Here is a 17869-nt window from a genome sequence, read left to right as displayed (position 1 = left end):
CGGGAATGAAGTTTTCACGTAAATGTCACTAATGTCATTCCCTTCCATAAGCTAGACTCAAGTCTCAACTTGAGTCAGACTCATAATAAGACAGACTCAAGTGGCGACTATAAATGCCGGCCTTAGTGCGTTATAAGGACCTACGTAAGTCGCTCTCACTAACCATAAACTATGTTCGAGCGGCAAGGGCCGCGTCGTCTTAAGTACTTTTGGTTGCCTATTTTCGGATTTATTTTTTATAAATAACAAAAAAAACTACGACAGTAAACGAAAAAAGAAAATGTTATCGACCTCCGTATTTTAATTATCTATCAAATGAGTGTTTACTTACCGCGAAAAAACGTTCCAGGACAAAAAAATCCGAAAAAAATGATTTCGCGTTTTTATTTAATTACAAATTAATTATTATACTTTTTTAAAAAATAATATGTCATCGACCTCCGTTTAGGTGCCTACTAACCAACCAAAAGTCAAGCATTGCTTCAAAGTTGATTTTGTAGAAAAATTCCAAAAAAAATAACTCCATATATTTAGTATAGGCGCTACGTGAGGGATCGTGGAGCCTTAAAGTGTTGGCACTCTACTGCGCATGACGTGACGTCACACACTACGTCTTTCCGATTGGCCGAATTTAACCCAGACACTGCGAACTACCCCATGGAAGAGTGGTTAAGAGGTACCAACAAAATTGAAGGTCGAACTGTTCGTCGGTGATACCTTGATGATTGTAAAGGCCGGGGAAGCACTAAAAGGCCGTGCCCACGAATATTACGTTGATTGGAGACCAGTCCAGCGCACCTGGGACGAATTTTGTTCGGACCTAACCGTCGCATTCCCCGATCGTGAAACTCCCGGCGCACGCGCATATACTGCGGCAACTCTGCGAAGCCGAGATTGTACCTCACTAAGCGATTACGGAATTCAAAAGCTTCGGACCATTCATCATTTCCATAGTGCACTGCCGTGGAATACAATTTTAAGTATTGTGGAATACGGTCTAGAATCTAGATCATTCGGAAGCACAGGCCGCTATTCGTATTCAACAACCAAGTGCCAACCGTGAGCTACTCAAGTTACTCACTGATTTCGATGCCCGACAGCGAAAGCATCAACACCGAGCGACTCAAAGTGGACGATCCCATGACGTCACAGGCGCCAACAGTTCGCATAAACGCCGACCAAGTTCGTCTGCTACACCATTCAAGGGCACGTGTTTCAGCTGTGGTCGAAGTGGCCACCGACAAGTTGACTGTCGCGCCTCCGTTCGAGACAATAGGAAAGAACCAAGTAAAGAATCGGAAAGAAAACGTGGAGTTGATTACCCCACATGTGATCACTGCAAACGACCGGGACATACGGAGGGAGCGTGTTGGCAAAAACACGGCAAGCCGAAAAACATTATGCTGTTCCGACGAGGACGCAATTTGGCTTCGACACCAGTAGCAACCCTCCTCTACGACGACAAAGCTGCCAACTTTCCTTATTTAAATGACAGCGGTGCGGATGTTTCAATTTTGTGTGAAAGTGCGGCCATCAAACTTGGTGCTCCGATAACACCGGAAGTGCGTCTATTGTCCGGGATTGGAACGCGGCATGTTTATAGCAGTGGCACGAGTTATTTAGTAGCCGTCTTGCCGACAGTAACCTTAGAAGTTTTGTTCACAATAGTCGCCGATGATACGATTCCTGGAAATCTGAGTGCTATTATCGGATGGGACGTCATCGGAAGGACGAATTTACGCATCGACAAAACCGCTGATGGGCTCGAATTACACCACGACCTACTCGACGTACCAAGGGTTATGACCATGTCAACCACCACCAACTTTAGTCAGCTGAAAGTGTCAGGACTAGACGAGCAGAGTCTAAGGAAACTGAAACAACTGCTGCTCCAGTGCCATGAGAAAACACCCGACCATATTGTGACAGGAAAACTGAGTATTAAACTGAAAGACGACATTCCCATTGCTTACGGTCCACGACGTCTGGCGTATGCCGAACGAATACAACTGAAAAAATCATCCAGGACTTGCTACAAGGAGGGATCATTCGTGAGAGTCACTCATCATATGCCAGCCCCATCGTCCTAGTGAAATCGCACGGATGTACTCAGATATTGGTCATGTTGATGCTTTTTCGAAATACTGCAGCCTGAAGCCGATTAAGTCAAAAACATCGGAAGATTCAATCAAGGCACTTTTCTCAGTGTTCAAACAATTGGGAAAACCCAGACGTATAATCGCAGATAGAGGAACTGCCTTCACGTCTACCATGTTCCGAAACTTCTTGAGTGAGCAACAGGTAGAACTTCATCACATCGCCACTGGTATGCCACGTGGAAATGGGCAGGTTGAACGCGTGATGACAACAGTTTTTAATCTACTGAGAGCCACTCTCACAGACCAAAAGGAATCGACTTGGGTTGAAGCATTAGCCGACATTGAGACTGTCATCAATTCCACGGTGCACGCAACGACGGGGTTTGCACCTACAGTGTTGCAGTTAGGTTCAAATCCGAGGTTGCCAGCAACTGTCCAAATGTTGCCAGAGGTAGTGGCGACTAATAATTACATCGACCCAGAGGAGGCTGTCGTTCATACTCACGTGAGGATGACAAATATTGAAGATAAGCAAGCTGAACGTTTCAATGTGACTCGGTATGCCGCAAAATTATTTTCCCTTGGTGATTTGGTTGCGGTCGAAAATTCGCAATTGGCTGGTGGTGGCAAGTTGCAATCAAAGTACAGCGGGCCGTTCACTGTTCGAGCAATCCTCCCCAATGAGCGTTATCTCTTGTGGAGAAAAGGAAAACGCACCACCGTTGCGGCTCACGAGCAACTGCGAAGCTCGCCTGAGACTCAACCGGTCTGAATACATCAAAAATTGTGAGTAGGCATTTTTCATTTATTATCATGGTGTAACGATCTTGCACACAGTAAAAAGTAGTATGACTTAATTGTAGCGGTTGTGGCGCTCCCACAGACCGAAAGGTATGAGTATGTGGCGATCCCACATGACTTTATTGTAGTTGTGGCGATCCCACATGACTTTATTGTAGTTGTGGCGATCCCACATGACTTTATTGTAGTTGTGGCGATCCCACAATAATAAACGAGTACCTTAAAATGAGTATGTGGCGTTCCCACATGACTTTATTGTAAGGTAGAGTTAAGTCGGCCTAAGATATGTCATTTGGTGGGGGTGCACGAAGACGGAAAACAGTCGGACGAGACCATCTTTCGTAAAATAGGGGTGTTCAACAGATTAAAAATCAGCTGATTTTTTCAGTGACCGCTGAACGAGTAAAAGTTTCCATTTAGCTGTTTTTTGAGTAATTTAAGTGATTTGTCCGCGCAGATTTCCCCCACCAAATGACATATCTCAGGCCGGCTTAACTCTAACTAGATCAACACACTACGTATAGAGGTACCGCCATCAGTGATTTTTTATATCTGTCCTTGTCGCACAATCTACAATAAAGTATTGTCATTTATTTCTTTGTTCTCGTTACATCTTTTAACTTGGTTCAGTTACTTGCGTTAATTTTAATACTTTAACATGGTCAGTAACAAGTGTTGTGTTTGCGGCTGTTCAAGTTCTAGAAAAAATGGATTTAAATTGTTTTATGTTCCAAACAGTAAGACACCCGTTACATATACTTATATGCAGTAACAAGCAATTTAATATTAGGAGTCAAAAACAGAGTACGGAGGGAACAGTGGCTAAAAAAAATTGAGACTGTCTACAAATCTGCTGTGTAAGTATCTACATAATAAAGTGAAGATTTAGTTTTTCTTATGTTAGGTGATATAGGTAAGTGGCTACAGTATACTTAATATTATTTTCATTTGCAGAAACATTTTAGTAAAGATGATTTCTTTTGGGCTGAAGATTTGCAGCGATTGAAACCTGAAGTTTTCCCTCATCTGTTACTGGAACCTATGAACATAGGTATATTTATTATAGGTATTTTTGTGTCTGCTAGTTTAAACAGCTACCTATACCTATAACTTTTTTTTATTATAATAGTTACATTATTAATATATTTTAAAATGTAGGATTTGCGGAACTGAAGGGGAAACAATTGAACACATCATTTCTTCTTGCACCGTTTTGGCTCAAAGCGAATATAAAAAACGACACGATATATTCGCTAAAATTATACACATGAATTTAGCTGTTAAATTCAATTTATTAAAGAATACACAACCACATTATAGTTATACACCAGAAAGTTGTTTGGAAAATGACAGTTACAAGTTATATTTTGATAGAACAATTTTAACTGACATTCATATTAAGCATAACAGACCAGACATTATAATTTTAAATAAACAACAAAAGCAAGCATATCTTTTAGATATAGCTGTTCCAAATTCACATAATATAACACAGACATATAACACAAAAATTAATAAATATTTAGAGCTGTCCGTTGCTATGAGAAATCTTTGGTGTTTAGAAAAAATTTCGATTTTACCACTTGTAATTTCAGCAACGGGAATAGTACCGCAATCTCTTTTTAAAAATTTAAAAATTCTGGATTTAGATAACACATTGGTAGTTGAAATTCAAAAAGGTATATTATTATACTCATGTCACATCGTGAGGAAGTTCCTTAACATTGACACAGAACATAATACACAACAAAGTCAAAATGCGGAGGCGAGACGCCGGTAATTATGTTGATAAGCACTGCACTATTACTTGATAGTAATATCCGTAATAGTGTATGTACTCCGGCAAAATTGCCGTGCCGCCGGGTGGAGGTGGGATAGTGTCTTATTTTATTAACAATAATTATGTATTGTTTCCATACCTAAACGTTTTTCCTTGATTTTAGTTGCTGTAGATCATCTTGCAACTGAATTTGTTCCCCAACTAAACCCTAATCCCGAAACTCCCTTTAACCAAAACTACCCTTTTACGAATCTTCTGAGAAATATTAATTGTGGTCAAAATGTGACAGTAAAAGTATGGGAATGAGAAGAGCAGTTCAAAATATATTTTGATATTGTATTTTTAAACGATTAAAAATTTGGTAACTTGTTTGGGTTTTATTAGTGGTTTTTGTAAATTTTAATTAAAAAAATATCTGCAACCAGTAAAACATTTCAGTTAAAATTTTTTGATTAATAATGGGCGACATAACCTAATAAATTTTTGACATTGTAGTAGTGCCATTATTTCATTAAAAAAATCCCCAAAACTATTGTCTTCCTTATTTCACTTGTGAAATTTGCATTTGATATCTTTATCTTACAATCCACTTTCGCGAGGAATGGAATGGCGGTACCTCTATACGTAGTGTGTTGATCTAGTACCTTACTTTATTGTAGTTGTGGCGATCCCACAATAATAAGGGAATACCTTAAAAATGAGTTGAAAGTATGGCGATCCCATACGGTTGAGAGTTAAGAAATTAGTGAGTCAGTAGCGATCCTACACGAATGACACTGTTAAAACTATGGCTCTCTCAAAGAGTGCAATAGAAAAGCTACGAGGACTTTTAAGAGCCTCCGTACCGTATGTTTCGTTACTTCAGAGTACTGCTGTTTTGTATGATTCTAGTATTTCAACGCTGTCTTACCGGTGCGAGGACGCCCCGGGAACAGGATGGCCGTGTTAGCAGTCAACCATAGATACCACCCTGCGATCTGTACCAGAGGGTTCTATCATCCCCATCTCTATGGACTCCCAGCGGAGACGTCCATGCGCAATAGACTAAGATATTATTATTATCGAGATCTCATGTACGCGGGTAGCACGGTGTGGTGGCAGGGAGGTTAATGTAATAAAATTTTGTTATTATTCAGTGTGTGTTTGTGGGTGTTCACCCCCCGAAAGCTAACATATTTATTAATTTTTTGAATTTTTATATCTATTTTTCTATTCATTTTTACAATATCCTGATATATATGTTTAACTTTTGTTTCGAATTCTTGTTGAATTTGATCAACTTCTGAAGGTTTTTCATCCTCCATAAAAAATAAGGAAATCGAGGAAGACGGAGACGCCTCTGGAGGTGTAGTAATAGTTTTATCTTTGCCCTTGCCCTTGCCTTTACCCCTAGTTGGCGGCTGGGTGGTAAAGGCCTCCGCTTCCTCATTGTCCACCTGTTCCATAAATCCAATCTGAAAATAATTAAGTTTCTATTATTATTAATAAAAATTACAATTTTAATAAATATAAACTTAACAATAATCGGAAAAATTTGAATAAAAAAATTACCTCTTGCAACAATGATTCGGAATCAATCAATGAAGGTAGACTAAAGTTAGTTTCCTCATCTTCGATAGGCTGTTAATAAATTTTATTATTAGTTATTAATTTAATAATAATTAAAAAATACCTACCTTAATAACTTTATTTTGTAGGATGTTAATTTTTTTTGGTAGACATTTTCTTCTTCGTTAAATTACCAACAATAATTGTTGAACAAATGAAAACTAATAATTGAAATAAACAAGAACCATGATTTATATAATAAAAAAAATGCAACGTTTACAAAAATCCCTAACAATTTTTCTGCATATGCCTTGCTCGTTTAAGTCTACGTCTAAATGGGTGGGGTTAAGAGTGAACGAATGAAACGTCTTATGTGATAACTGATAACGCGTAGATGAACAGTGGGAGAGAACGTTAATTTCTCATTTGTACCATAATTTTTATGTTACCACCCACAGACGTACAGAGCCATTACAGAATTATTTCTTTTGTATTTATTTTGAATGTGATATGATAGATCAGCCCCTAATAAAAGTTGCACCAAAGAAGATGAATTTACCCTTAAATGAAGAGAGTGAAGGAAAGAAGAATGTGCCAATTAACACAGGACAACATAAAATGTTTACAAGCGAAAATGAATTAAATGACGATATTGGCAAAAGTTTATTGGGAAATAATTTTGATTTTTATTTTGCTTTTATGGCTGTGTACATTTTCAACTGGATGGGATATTTATTGGTGATAACATTTTGGAACAAACTTGCAGCACAGTTTGGTGCTCTATCAGGACTTGGGTTATCAATATCAAAGTGGACGTTTTTGATTCAATATTCAACAGACTGGATATTAAAAGACTACAGCTGGTTTTGTTGGCTTTTAATAATTTTAGGATTAATCGTTTGCATATTTTCATGTAAACGATATTTAAAAATGCGTGATCAACAAGGACTGAAGCTGTTGACAGCAAATGACAGCAAAATATTCCCAAAGTATGAAATTTTTTGTGCGTCAGTGTTGGCACCCGCTGCAAGTTGTGAATGTCAAAAAATTTAGGTTATGTTACGAGTTGGTAGTTTTAAAACACGATACGTACAAAACGACCAAAAACAGTATAAAATGTAATTAGCGGTACTTAATAATGGCCCACTGTTTCGATATTCATAAAAGCGACAGTCCGTGCCCGCATGCCCCTCCGGAGAAACAGAAACATGTTTTATGCGTTATTATTTTCGAGCTGAAAGTCTGCGGGATGCAGGGATTTAAGTGCCAAAAAGTATAAAATTAAAGTCATTTCCGCCCGATCAAAAACGGGGGTTAAACTTTGTTACTGATGTAGGTTCTCCTAAGATATGTCTCATAGCTGGATTGAAAAGTCAGGACTCTTTTTTTTTTAAATAGGGGTGTTATATGGTTATTTAATAATAATAACAGATAAAAGTATAAACATTTATTTATTTGTACATGTGGATTGACAAACGATGCTTCAAGCATTTATGGAAGGGGTTGTACGGACATTGAACAATTTCTTTAAAATAATAAATATATGAAATACAGTTTTATATAAAAAAAAAACTTACCATTTTGATTATTGTAACTATCAAAATTTTGCAAATTCATGGTTGTAGTACTCGTAAGTTGACAATTATCAAAGTGTATAAAAGTAAGCCAATTATTGCTATATTTATTTCAATGTCCCCACTCTTGTTACATCCCTCTTTTTTGTCTCCCACCAACTTTTAAAGAAAGAAACATTTTGCTTATCTTCGGCAAAATATATCCCAATTTATTTTTACTTTAGGTAATTAACATGTTATCGCCATTATTTTATTCTTTTTATCTCACTATAAATAAGAATCTTTTTTTAAATAATGACATTGTTTGTGCAGCTTCTTTATTAAACTTCAATGGAAACCGTCACACGTTTATGTAAAAGAGTCTTAAAAATGGTACGTGAATATTTCTCAAAATTAAAAACTATAGATGAGTTAAATAAATTTCAAATTCATATAAATAATACAATAAAAATTGTTAATAAAGCAATAAAAAACAAATTGCATAAAAATAATGTTTTAGAGTCACTTCATTCTTTAGAATCTAGTTTATCATATTTAAAATATTATCGTTTAAAATTAAAAAAACTTAAACAAAATTTAATTTTGAAAACGGGAGGAAAACTTTCAACTAATTTAAATCGAAATTGCTTAATGTAAAATGGGAAAATATTGAATCAGCTTTTAATGGAAGAATTCGTACTGGTTTTATATCAACATTTTTTTTCAATAAAGCTTTTAAGTGTTTTTCAATTAAAATAAAAAAATTAAAGGAGTCTATGATAAAAGTTAATGTTATTTTCTCCGCTTATTTCATAAAACCTCAAACTGGTGAAATTGACATAAAAAGCTTTTGCACAAAAAATGTTCCAATTGACACTTCAACTAATTTAAAACGGTGGTACAAAGAAAACATTACCGATAAATTAATGAATAAATTAGAAGAGTTTGCAGAAAAGGATTCTGGATGGGCTCTTCATGAAGTTATAGGGTTTAAAGTAAATATTAACAGGTATGATCCATTAAAGATAGGTTTTTCAACGTTTGTAACTGTACCAAATTTTATTAAAAAAAAAACATGCAGTAATTAATGTTGAAAATGATGATAATTTTTGTTTTTTATGGTCAGTTGTATCTGCTTTGTATCCTGCAAAGAAAAACGCTAATAGAATTTCTTCTTATCCACATTTTAAAGATGTGTTAAAATATCAAAATATCCAGTTTCCAATTACAATTAAAGATGTTAGAAAGTTTGAAAAACATAACAATCTTGCCATTAACTTATATTGTTTTGAGCGTTCAAAAATTTTGCCTTGTTCTTTAAGTTCACAAACACATAAAGCTGATATCAAAGTTATCAATTTATTAATGTTGCCAATTAATACTAAACCAAATTTGTCTTTTGTTTCTAAAAAGTCCTTACTTTATCACTTTGTGTGGATTAAAAATTTATCTCGTTTGTTATCTAAACAATTATCAAATCATAATAATAAATGTTTTGTTTGTGAGAGATGTTTAAATTCTTTTACCACTGACAATCTACTCCAAAACCATTTGCGTTATTGCCTAAAGTCAAATCAATGTTGTGTCAAATTACCTGATGAAACAAAGAAATTTTTGCAGTTTGAAAATCATTCTTATAAAGAAAAAGTTCCCTTTGTTATATACGCAGATTTAGAAAGTATTTTAGAAAAAGCATCAGACAATAATTACTCTACCAAATCTAATTCTAAAATACATCAAAATCATGTTGCATTTAGTGTAGCCTATTATCTAAAATGCTCTTATAACGATTCATTCTTTAAATTTAATGTTATCGTGGTAAAGATTGCATTCAGTGGTTTGTAAAGAGTTGCAAGAAATTTCACAATTTTGTGATGAACAGCTTAAAATAATTTTACCAATGACAACAACAACAACAACAACAACAAATGACAATTGTCACATCTGCAAAGAAACATTTCAACCAAACCAAATTAAAGTACGAGATCATAATCATCAAACAGGAGAATTTCGTGGTTTAGCGCATCAAGCTTGTAACTTAAATTAAAAAGATGCTCATTACATTCCTGTTGTTTTTCACAACTTAAGTGGATATGATGCTCATTTTATAATTAAAGAACTATCAACACAGTTTCAAGGAACAATCAAATTGCTACCTATAAATAAAGAAATAGTTATTTACATTAGAGTACGGGATGTGAATTTTCCGGCACGACAACTGGTTTCGGGCACGATGGCGCAGCCGAGTGCCTGATTAGTTGGAGGGCCGGAAAATACGTCCCGTACGACATTTGTATTAGACTTTTCGGCTGACCAAAATATTAAATCTTTTAAAAATCAAGACTAATTTTATTGTAGAATTTGACATCGTTAATAAAGAATCGAATGCTATGGAATCAATTCCTTGACGACCGTGACCGCTCATTTGTTTTTTTCCTAACAAATTATTTTCAACAATTTATTACTGCTTCAAAATTTGATTTTGGTATATTAATCGTGCGAAAAAATGTCTACTTTAGAGAATGAGTTAAATTTGACACCAGAATCAGTAAGACAAGTGGCAGAAGAACTAAATTCCGAGTTATTACCGGAAAAGTCGAAAGAACGCTACATTGGCCAATTTAATCACTTTAAACAATGGTGTGCAAAAAAATTAATTACAACGTATTCCGAGAGTGTCCTGCTGAACTATTTTAAAGAATTGGTGGATAATGATAGAAAATCACTTTGGGCGATATATTCCATGTTAAAGTCGTGTTTAAGAGTTTACGAAAATGTAGAAATTTCCAAGTATGTAAAATTAATAGCATACATAAAAATAAAAACCAAATATCATCAACCGAAAAAGAGTAAAATCTTTGAAGATGAAGAAATAGCTCGATTTTTAACCACTGCTTGTGACAACCAATTTCTTCTCATGAAAGTATGTCATAACTATTTTTAATTCACATTTTTAATAAACCATATTTTATTACAGACAGTTTTAATAATAGGTGTTTCTGGAGCCTGTCGCCGAAACGAGTTGTATACCCTAAAATTGGAAAACGTCAATATTAGAGGAGATATTATAATAATAGACTTAACTGATACAAAAACCAATATTTCGAGAACATTTGCTGTTACCAATCCTAATTGGGTGGAAACAGTGAAAAAATATATGCAAGTAAGGTTAAAGCTTTCTGGCAATCGAAAGAATTTTTTCATGAGATATGAAAAAGGTCGATGTGTGAACTCACCCGTTGGTATAAATACAATTGGGACAATTCCTAATAAAATAGCCAAGTATTTAAACCTTGACTGCCCTATGGATTACACAGGACATAATTTCCGAAGAACTTCAGCTACTTTGTTAGCAAATCGAGGTGGTGACTTTCTTGCTATAAAAAAGCATGGTGGCTGGAAGTCTTCGGCAGTGGCAGAAGGGTATGTCGAACATTCCCTAAAGAGGCAAATTGAAGTTGCTAAAATGATTGGTGATGATGCTCCTTCAACATCAAAAAAAATGTACTGTGTTGCAGCCACATCATCCCAAATAGTTGGTGAGTTGTGTCACAAATTTCAACACAGTGCTTTAACCTACTTAAATTTTTAGCAGTTGGTTCCAATATAACAAACATTGCAACTACTCAGAAAAATAAAGCACCAGGACCAGGACAGATAAATGTCCAACTTGGAAGCAGTACAACTGACAATATAATTCCTGGTCCTGTTGTGTTTTCCAAAGTGGAGAACTGCAACATAAACGTTTATAATAATTGTAATTTTACCAAATAAATAATGTTCATGTTACAAATTATTAAAATGTCTTGTACTTAACCACTACTTCCTCGGAAAAACGAATCATCTTTCTGCAGGTGAATGCAAGATGTTAGGTTAGAAATGTTAGAATGTTTAATAGATTTTCCAGTTGCACGTTGCACTTGAGCACTAACAGCTAGTACTGGATAAAGTAGGTAGACAAAACCATATATCAACTTCTGTGATTTAATTTTATTGTGCAATTTTGCAGATATTTATGAAATACCTGACAATTGTCAAACTTTTTGACATATACAGCTGCCAACCCAATAGGTTGCATTTTCCCTGTTACGATTATTTTTTTTTTCGGTCGATATAAATTAAACAAACACATTTATCGGAAAAATTATTTAGGGAAATGTGTTTTTTTACACCAAATTAAAGTAACGTATGGACACTTTAATTTTAAATTAACTGTGAAAAGAATAAATCAACGGTGTCCGCACATTTTTCCCGTACTCCACTAGATTTTTCCCACATTCCACTAGAAATTTTTGACATTGTACGGGAAATCGCACCTCCCTTGACCTAAAGTGTAAGGTAACGCTATATTTCCCAGATTGGGAGGCCGAAAAATACATTTCTTTTACTAAATATGTTGCAGGCACAAATGTATCTTTACGATTTGTTGATTCTTTTCGTTTTATGTCTCAAGCTCTAGGAAAACTTTCATCAAATTTACAAAACGAACAAAAATCTATAACAAAATTATTTTGTAATACCGAAGAAGAATTCTTGTTATTAACCAAAAAAGGTATATTTCCTTATGATTGATTCATTTGAATGTTTAGAGGAAACCGTTTTACCTTGTAAAGAAGCATTTTACAGTGAACTTACTGAGGAACCTATTAGTGACAGCGACTATTATCATGCTAAAAAAGTTTGGGACTGCTTTCATATTAAAACAATAGGAGAGTATGCTGATTTGTATTTAAAGACTGATGTTCTTTTACTTGCAGATGTTTTTGAAGCTTTTCGTGATACATGCAAAAAAACATATGATTTAGATCCTTTACATTACTTTACTACTCCCGGACTTACATTTGATGCTATGCTCAAAACCACAAATATAACATTAGAACGTTTGATGGATATTGATCAAATATTATTTATAGAAAAAGGAATAAGAGGTGGTGTATTACAGTGTTCAAATAGATATGCAAAAGCAAATAATAAATATATGCAAGAAAATTTTATACAAAATTTAGACAGCAAATTAATTGTCTTGTCAAAATGATTTTTGAATGAACCGCCTTTCTATGGAAGTGCCAATATTTTTGAAACTCAGGATGCTCTGGAATGGCCCACTAAAAAATTTGGCAACGCAGCCAGTGTCCTGGCCTGTTAAAATAGAGACCGCCTTGGTATAGTCCATTCCATTTAAGTATGCAATACAGTGTGCCCATTTTATCAGTTCCCGCCTTAAAAGTACAAAATAGGCAACACAATTTACTTTTCGGAGATTGCTATGTTTAAAAAAATGTTTTTGACAATTCCACGAAGAAAAATTTTATTTTCAAATTTTACACATTTTTTTAAATTTATGCGTATTCTTATGACTCTCAAAGCATTAGTTAACGTAGTTGAAAACAACAAAAATTTTACTGTGGATCAAAGATGAGTTTATCAAAATTCTAGGAAGGTGGAGATGATTACAGCGATAATTTTTCGATAATTTTAGGACCATGCTAAATTATCGGTGTAATTCGTTTCTAATTGGTCCAATGATTCAAAATACTACAAGCTGATTGGTTGAAATTTTCTGAGTGGAATTGTCATGCCGAATACAACTCGATGGTACGAAATTGCGGGAAATTTTTCTCCTCATTTTACTCGTATTTGTTTCTTAGACAATTTCCACTCGTTCGCTACGCTCACTTGTGGAAATTGTCGTCGAAACAAATACTCGTATAATGAGATTGAAAATTTTCGGCAATTTCGTACCCTCTCGTTGTATTACTAATGAAAATTTTCAAAAGGTTGCATTGAATATTATCGTCATGGATAACATCAGTCATCAAATACATACTTCAAAAATTTGGAAATAGAGGAACTCTAGTGTAAACTATTAGGTTATGCGTTATGTCACTTTGTGGCATATTGAATGTTTCACTTTGGCTAACTATGTTTCTTATTTTAAAAAGTAAATAATTTCCACCAAGCGTTAAGATATCTGTGCAATGTATTATGTGTTGCCTATTGGTAAACTGTAAGGCGTGAAGAGATAAAATGGGCACCCTGTATAGAATAGCCTAAAGACTATTTTCCCGTCGTTGATTGGTCAAAATGAGAGAAAAGTTTACACCAAGGCAGTGTTCGATTTTTCATAACTACTGTCAAATTTTGATATTTGATCGATTTTTTGGTTATTAATGTCAAACTTGTCGAATTTTTGTATCAAACGCATCATTAAACTACAATTTTGTTTTTAGAATACCACTACCGTAAGTTCCTTTATGACTTTTTTTTGTTAATTTTCCTTGGAATGTACCATTGTGATAATAAAAAACGACTACAGTTAACTTGGGACGCCACTGAGATTTTTGAAAATTTAGGCTGAGTGAACGTACCGAGATTTGTCAGTTTGTCAACCTCAATATTTAAAATTTTCAAATCCGTGAAAATAAACCCGCCCGCAACACAGTGCTAGTGCTAACACCCAGTTCGACAGCAATGTTTCTAATGGTACAACCACCATCATGTATTCGGGTTTGCAGAATGTTTTTTTTAAATCTCTTAATTGCGGAATTTTTCAATTGTCACAATGACATTCATTCAAATTTACACAGCCAAATTTCTAGTGTAGTCGTTTTTAATGATCACGATGGTACAGTCGTTGACCAAAATAAAATAGGACAAAGTGTTACCTCAGACAGTTTCACAATTCAACGATTTGTGTGGTGTAACTGGGACGTATGTGTCTCAGATTACAACTTGATTTAGGTTAACAATTGATCTACAAAAAGTTAGGTTGTGTTTTTAGCACTGTATGTAGGAAATGGATAGTGGGCGACGAGAAGTTTTTATAATGTTTGACGTTGTATTTTCGAGAGACATTACAATTTATCATTAAAAGTTGTTACAAATCTTGTTTGCTTAAACTATATCCCACAAATTTTGGGGGCTCAACCGGGATAGAAACAAGATAAACAGAGAATTGTAGAAAGAAGAACGGTGATAAATTAGAGGAATTCTAATTATTTTACGGAAAAGTGAAAAACAAGTGATAGTTACGAGGAAATTAAAACAAAAATGACATCATTGGGTGAAATTGCTTTTATCAGAGACAATATTAAAAATGCTCCTGTGAAGTCGATTAAAGCCCTTCATATGTTTATTTTCGAATCAGAAGGTGATCGAAAAAACAGATCAAGGCTGCGCACATTCAAAGGATTCGATTTCGACGAAAATTCTAAAGAATTTGAGACCAAACTAGAATACGTGGTTGAGACTTTGCAAGTAAGAGAGTTGATTTCTATTACTAATCTTCTCTGTCTCGACAATGATGGTGACGAAGACGAGCTATCAAGAAAAATTTGCTGCCACTTAATGAACCTTAGCATGTTGGAGAAAAATGAAGTAAATGAAGACGACGAAGATGATAAAGATGACGAAGATGATAAAGACGATGAAGATGATAAAGACGATGATGAAGACGATAAAGACGATGCAGAGCAATATGACGTGGTAACAGCTTCAAAGAAGAAAAATAGTAACAAAGAAAGAAGAGTCACAACCTCTAAGAAAAAAGAAAATAATACCAAAGATGACCAAGATGAAGAGAGAAATCAAAGAAGATTAAGAAGGGTAAATAACCTCGAAAGCAGCAGACACAACGATGATGAAGATGACGATTATGCAAAATGCAATTCATGTTTTCCGTTAAGTTTTAGAGATGTGGAAGATTCAATTCGTCCTTTTAGTGGTAATGACGAGTATCCTGTCGAAAAATGGATTCAAGATTTTGAAGATACTTCCGTTTTGTTAAGATGGAGTCGATTACAGAAATTCATTTTCGCCAAGAAATCTTTGAAAGGTCTTGCAAAACTTTATATACAGAGTGAATGTGGTATCTCTACTTGGAGTCAACTGCGAGAAGCTTTGTTGTCTGAATTCTCAACTCAACTCAATAGCGCACATTTACATCAGATGTTATCGTCAAGAAAAATTCAGAAGAAAGAAACTGTTCAGGAATATTTTTTGATTATGAAAGAACTGGCCTCAAGAGGTAATGTAGAAGATAATGCACTTATCCAATATACTATTGATGGCATCACCGACGACACGAGTAACAAAATTATTCTCTACGGAGCTAATAACTTAAAAGAGTTTAAAAGAAAACTTCAAATTTTCGAATCGTTGAGAGAAAATTCAATGAAGATGTTTAAAACTAAGAAAGAACCGGAGATTACAGAAGAAGTAATGAAGAAGCAAGATATGAAATATAAAAAAGAAGAAGGCAAGCAAATTCGTTGTTTCAATTGTGGTTTAAAAGGCCATAGATCAATAGATTGCAGGTTCAAAGAGAAGGGAACAAAGTGCTTTAAATGTAATAATTATGGACATCGTGCAAAAGAATGCAACGAAGATAATAAACAGAAGAAACAAAGCGAAATTGAAAAGAAATCATCCCCAACAGTGTATTTGTCAAATTCATTGCAAGACGAAGAACCGCCTGAAAATCATGAAATCTGCCATAGAGAAGTAACGGATCGAGTAAATTCAAGAAATTTCAAAAAGTTAAAACTTTGTGGTACAGATTTTGAAGCTCTAATCGATACTGGAAGTGACGTTAATTTAATTAAGGCAAGTGCTTTTTTGAAAATAGGTGCACCACGCTTTGAAGAAACTCCACTTACACTCACTGGTTTAGGAAATGGAAAGGTAAAGACACTTGGAAAGTTTTCGACAAAAATAAACATTGATAATTACGAACTTGTGACCGAAATTCACATTGTATCAGATGAAGCAATCTCCATAAATGACATAAATCTCATAATTGGAAGACCAATCTTGAATCAAGTAACGTTAATCATGAATTCCGAAGGAGTGATGGTAACTGAAAATGTAACCGAAATGAAAGAAACAAACTTACTGAATGATGAAAAGAAAGTACAAAAGAGAATCGCAGCAGAAGATGAGAATACAACAGAGGAAAATGATGCATTACCAGAAGGTGAAGAGAATCTAAATGATGCACTGAAAATTACAAGCTCTGAAGATGACGTTGGTGTGGAGAGCGAAGAAAATCAAAATTTGGACGAAACATTTGGGTCCGGTGAAGAAAAAAGAAACACGAATGAAGATATAGAAAGTTTAGGAAGAAAACTAGAAGCAGCTGTGGATAAAATAGCAAAAGAAATTAATTCCAATATACCTAAAAATGAAGATGATGTTAGTCAGGTCAACCTTGAAGATAAGGAAGTGGAGGAGGCTTGCGAAGAAGGAAGCACCGAAAAAGTTGAAGAAAATTTTGACAACTTGGGAAGAAGACTGGTTGAAGCTGTTGACAAAATGGCAAACGAGTTGAATTGCAAAAATGAAGAAAACGATGTTTGTTCTGTTCATGTTTCTGAAGATAAGATTGAAAATTCTGAAAGAGAAGTTGTTACTGTCATTGAAGAAAGATATGAACTGCACAAAGAAGCGAAACAACAGATTAAGAAGATCCACGAGGAAAACATCAAGAATTACAACAGGAAACGTAAAATGGCAAGAGAATATAAACCTAGAGACCAAGTTGCCATCAAAAGAACCCAATTTAAGACTACTGCCAAAATACTGCCCAAATATTTAGTTCCGTATGAAGTAATCAAGAAAATTGGAAATGACCGCTATGATGTTAAGAAGATCGGTACACATGACGGTCCGGGAACAACCAAATCGTGCGCTGAGATGATTAAGCCCTGGTGTCAAGAAGATCTCGACTCGTTCGAGGCGAACGAATTTCAGGATGGCCGAGTTGTAGGAAATGGATAGTGGGCGACGAGAAGTTTTTATAATGTTTGACGTTGTATTTTCGAGAGACATTACAATTTATCATTAAAAGTTGTTACAAATCTTGTTTGCTTAAACTATATCCCACATGTATGTTTATTTATGTTTAATTCGGCAGCAATTGCACGTACTGATACCTTATCCCTTAATCTTATGGTGATTACCGCTTTCTGTTCTGGCGTTAAGTTCAGCATTATTTTTTTTAATTGACATGAAAGTCACGGCCAAAATTCCGTGTCCGCAATTGTACTGTTGTATTTAAAAAAAAAAAACGCGTACCTACACCTATTATT

The 17869-nt window shown here is 34.8% G+C and overlaps 1 protein-coding gene across 1 annotated transcript; it reads left to right on the top strand.

The window, feature by feature from the left end:
* The first annotated feature begins 14831 nt into the window (after window positions 1-14831).
* LOC138137039 (RNA polymerase-associated protein LEO1-like) lies at window positions 14832-17558 on the top strand. The gene is made up of 2 exons (XM_069056335.1): window positions 14832-16038; window positions 16627-17558. Exons 1-2 carry the CDS (start codon window positions 14832-14834, stop codon window positions 17556-17558), a joined length of 2139 nt encoding a protein of 712 aa, XP_068912436.1.
* Window positions 17559-17869: the final 311 nt, after the last annotated feature.

This window comes from Tenebrio molitor, chromosome 8, assembly GCF_963966145.1.
Source record: "Tenebrio molitor chromosome 8, icTenMoli1.1, whole genome shotgun sequence".
Lineage (NCBI taxonomy): Eukaryota > Metazoa > Arthropoda > Insecta > Coleoptera > Tenebrionidae > Tenebrio > Tenebrio molitor.
Note: the sequence above shows the minus strand (reverse complement) of the source record. Positions and strands in the feature narration are given on the sequence as shown.

Excerpts from the sequence above, each read along its gene's own strand:
- LOC138137039 (XM_069056335.1), top strand. The coding sequence starts at position 14,832 with ATGACATCATTGGGTGAAATTGCTTTTATCAGAGACAATATTAAAAAT. Across the intron at positions 16,039-16,626 it reads GAAATATAAAAAAGAAGAAG|GAGTGATGGTAACTGAAAAT; the intron begins GCAAGCAAATTC and ends TGAATTCCGAAG.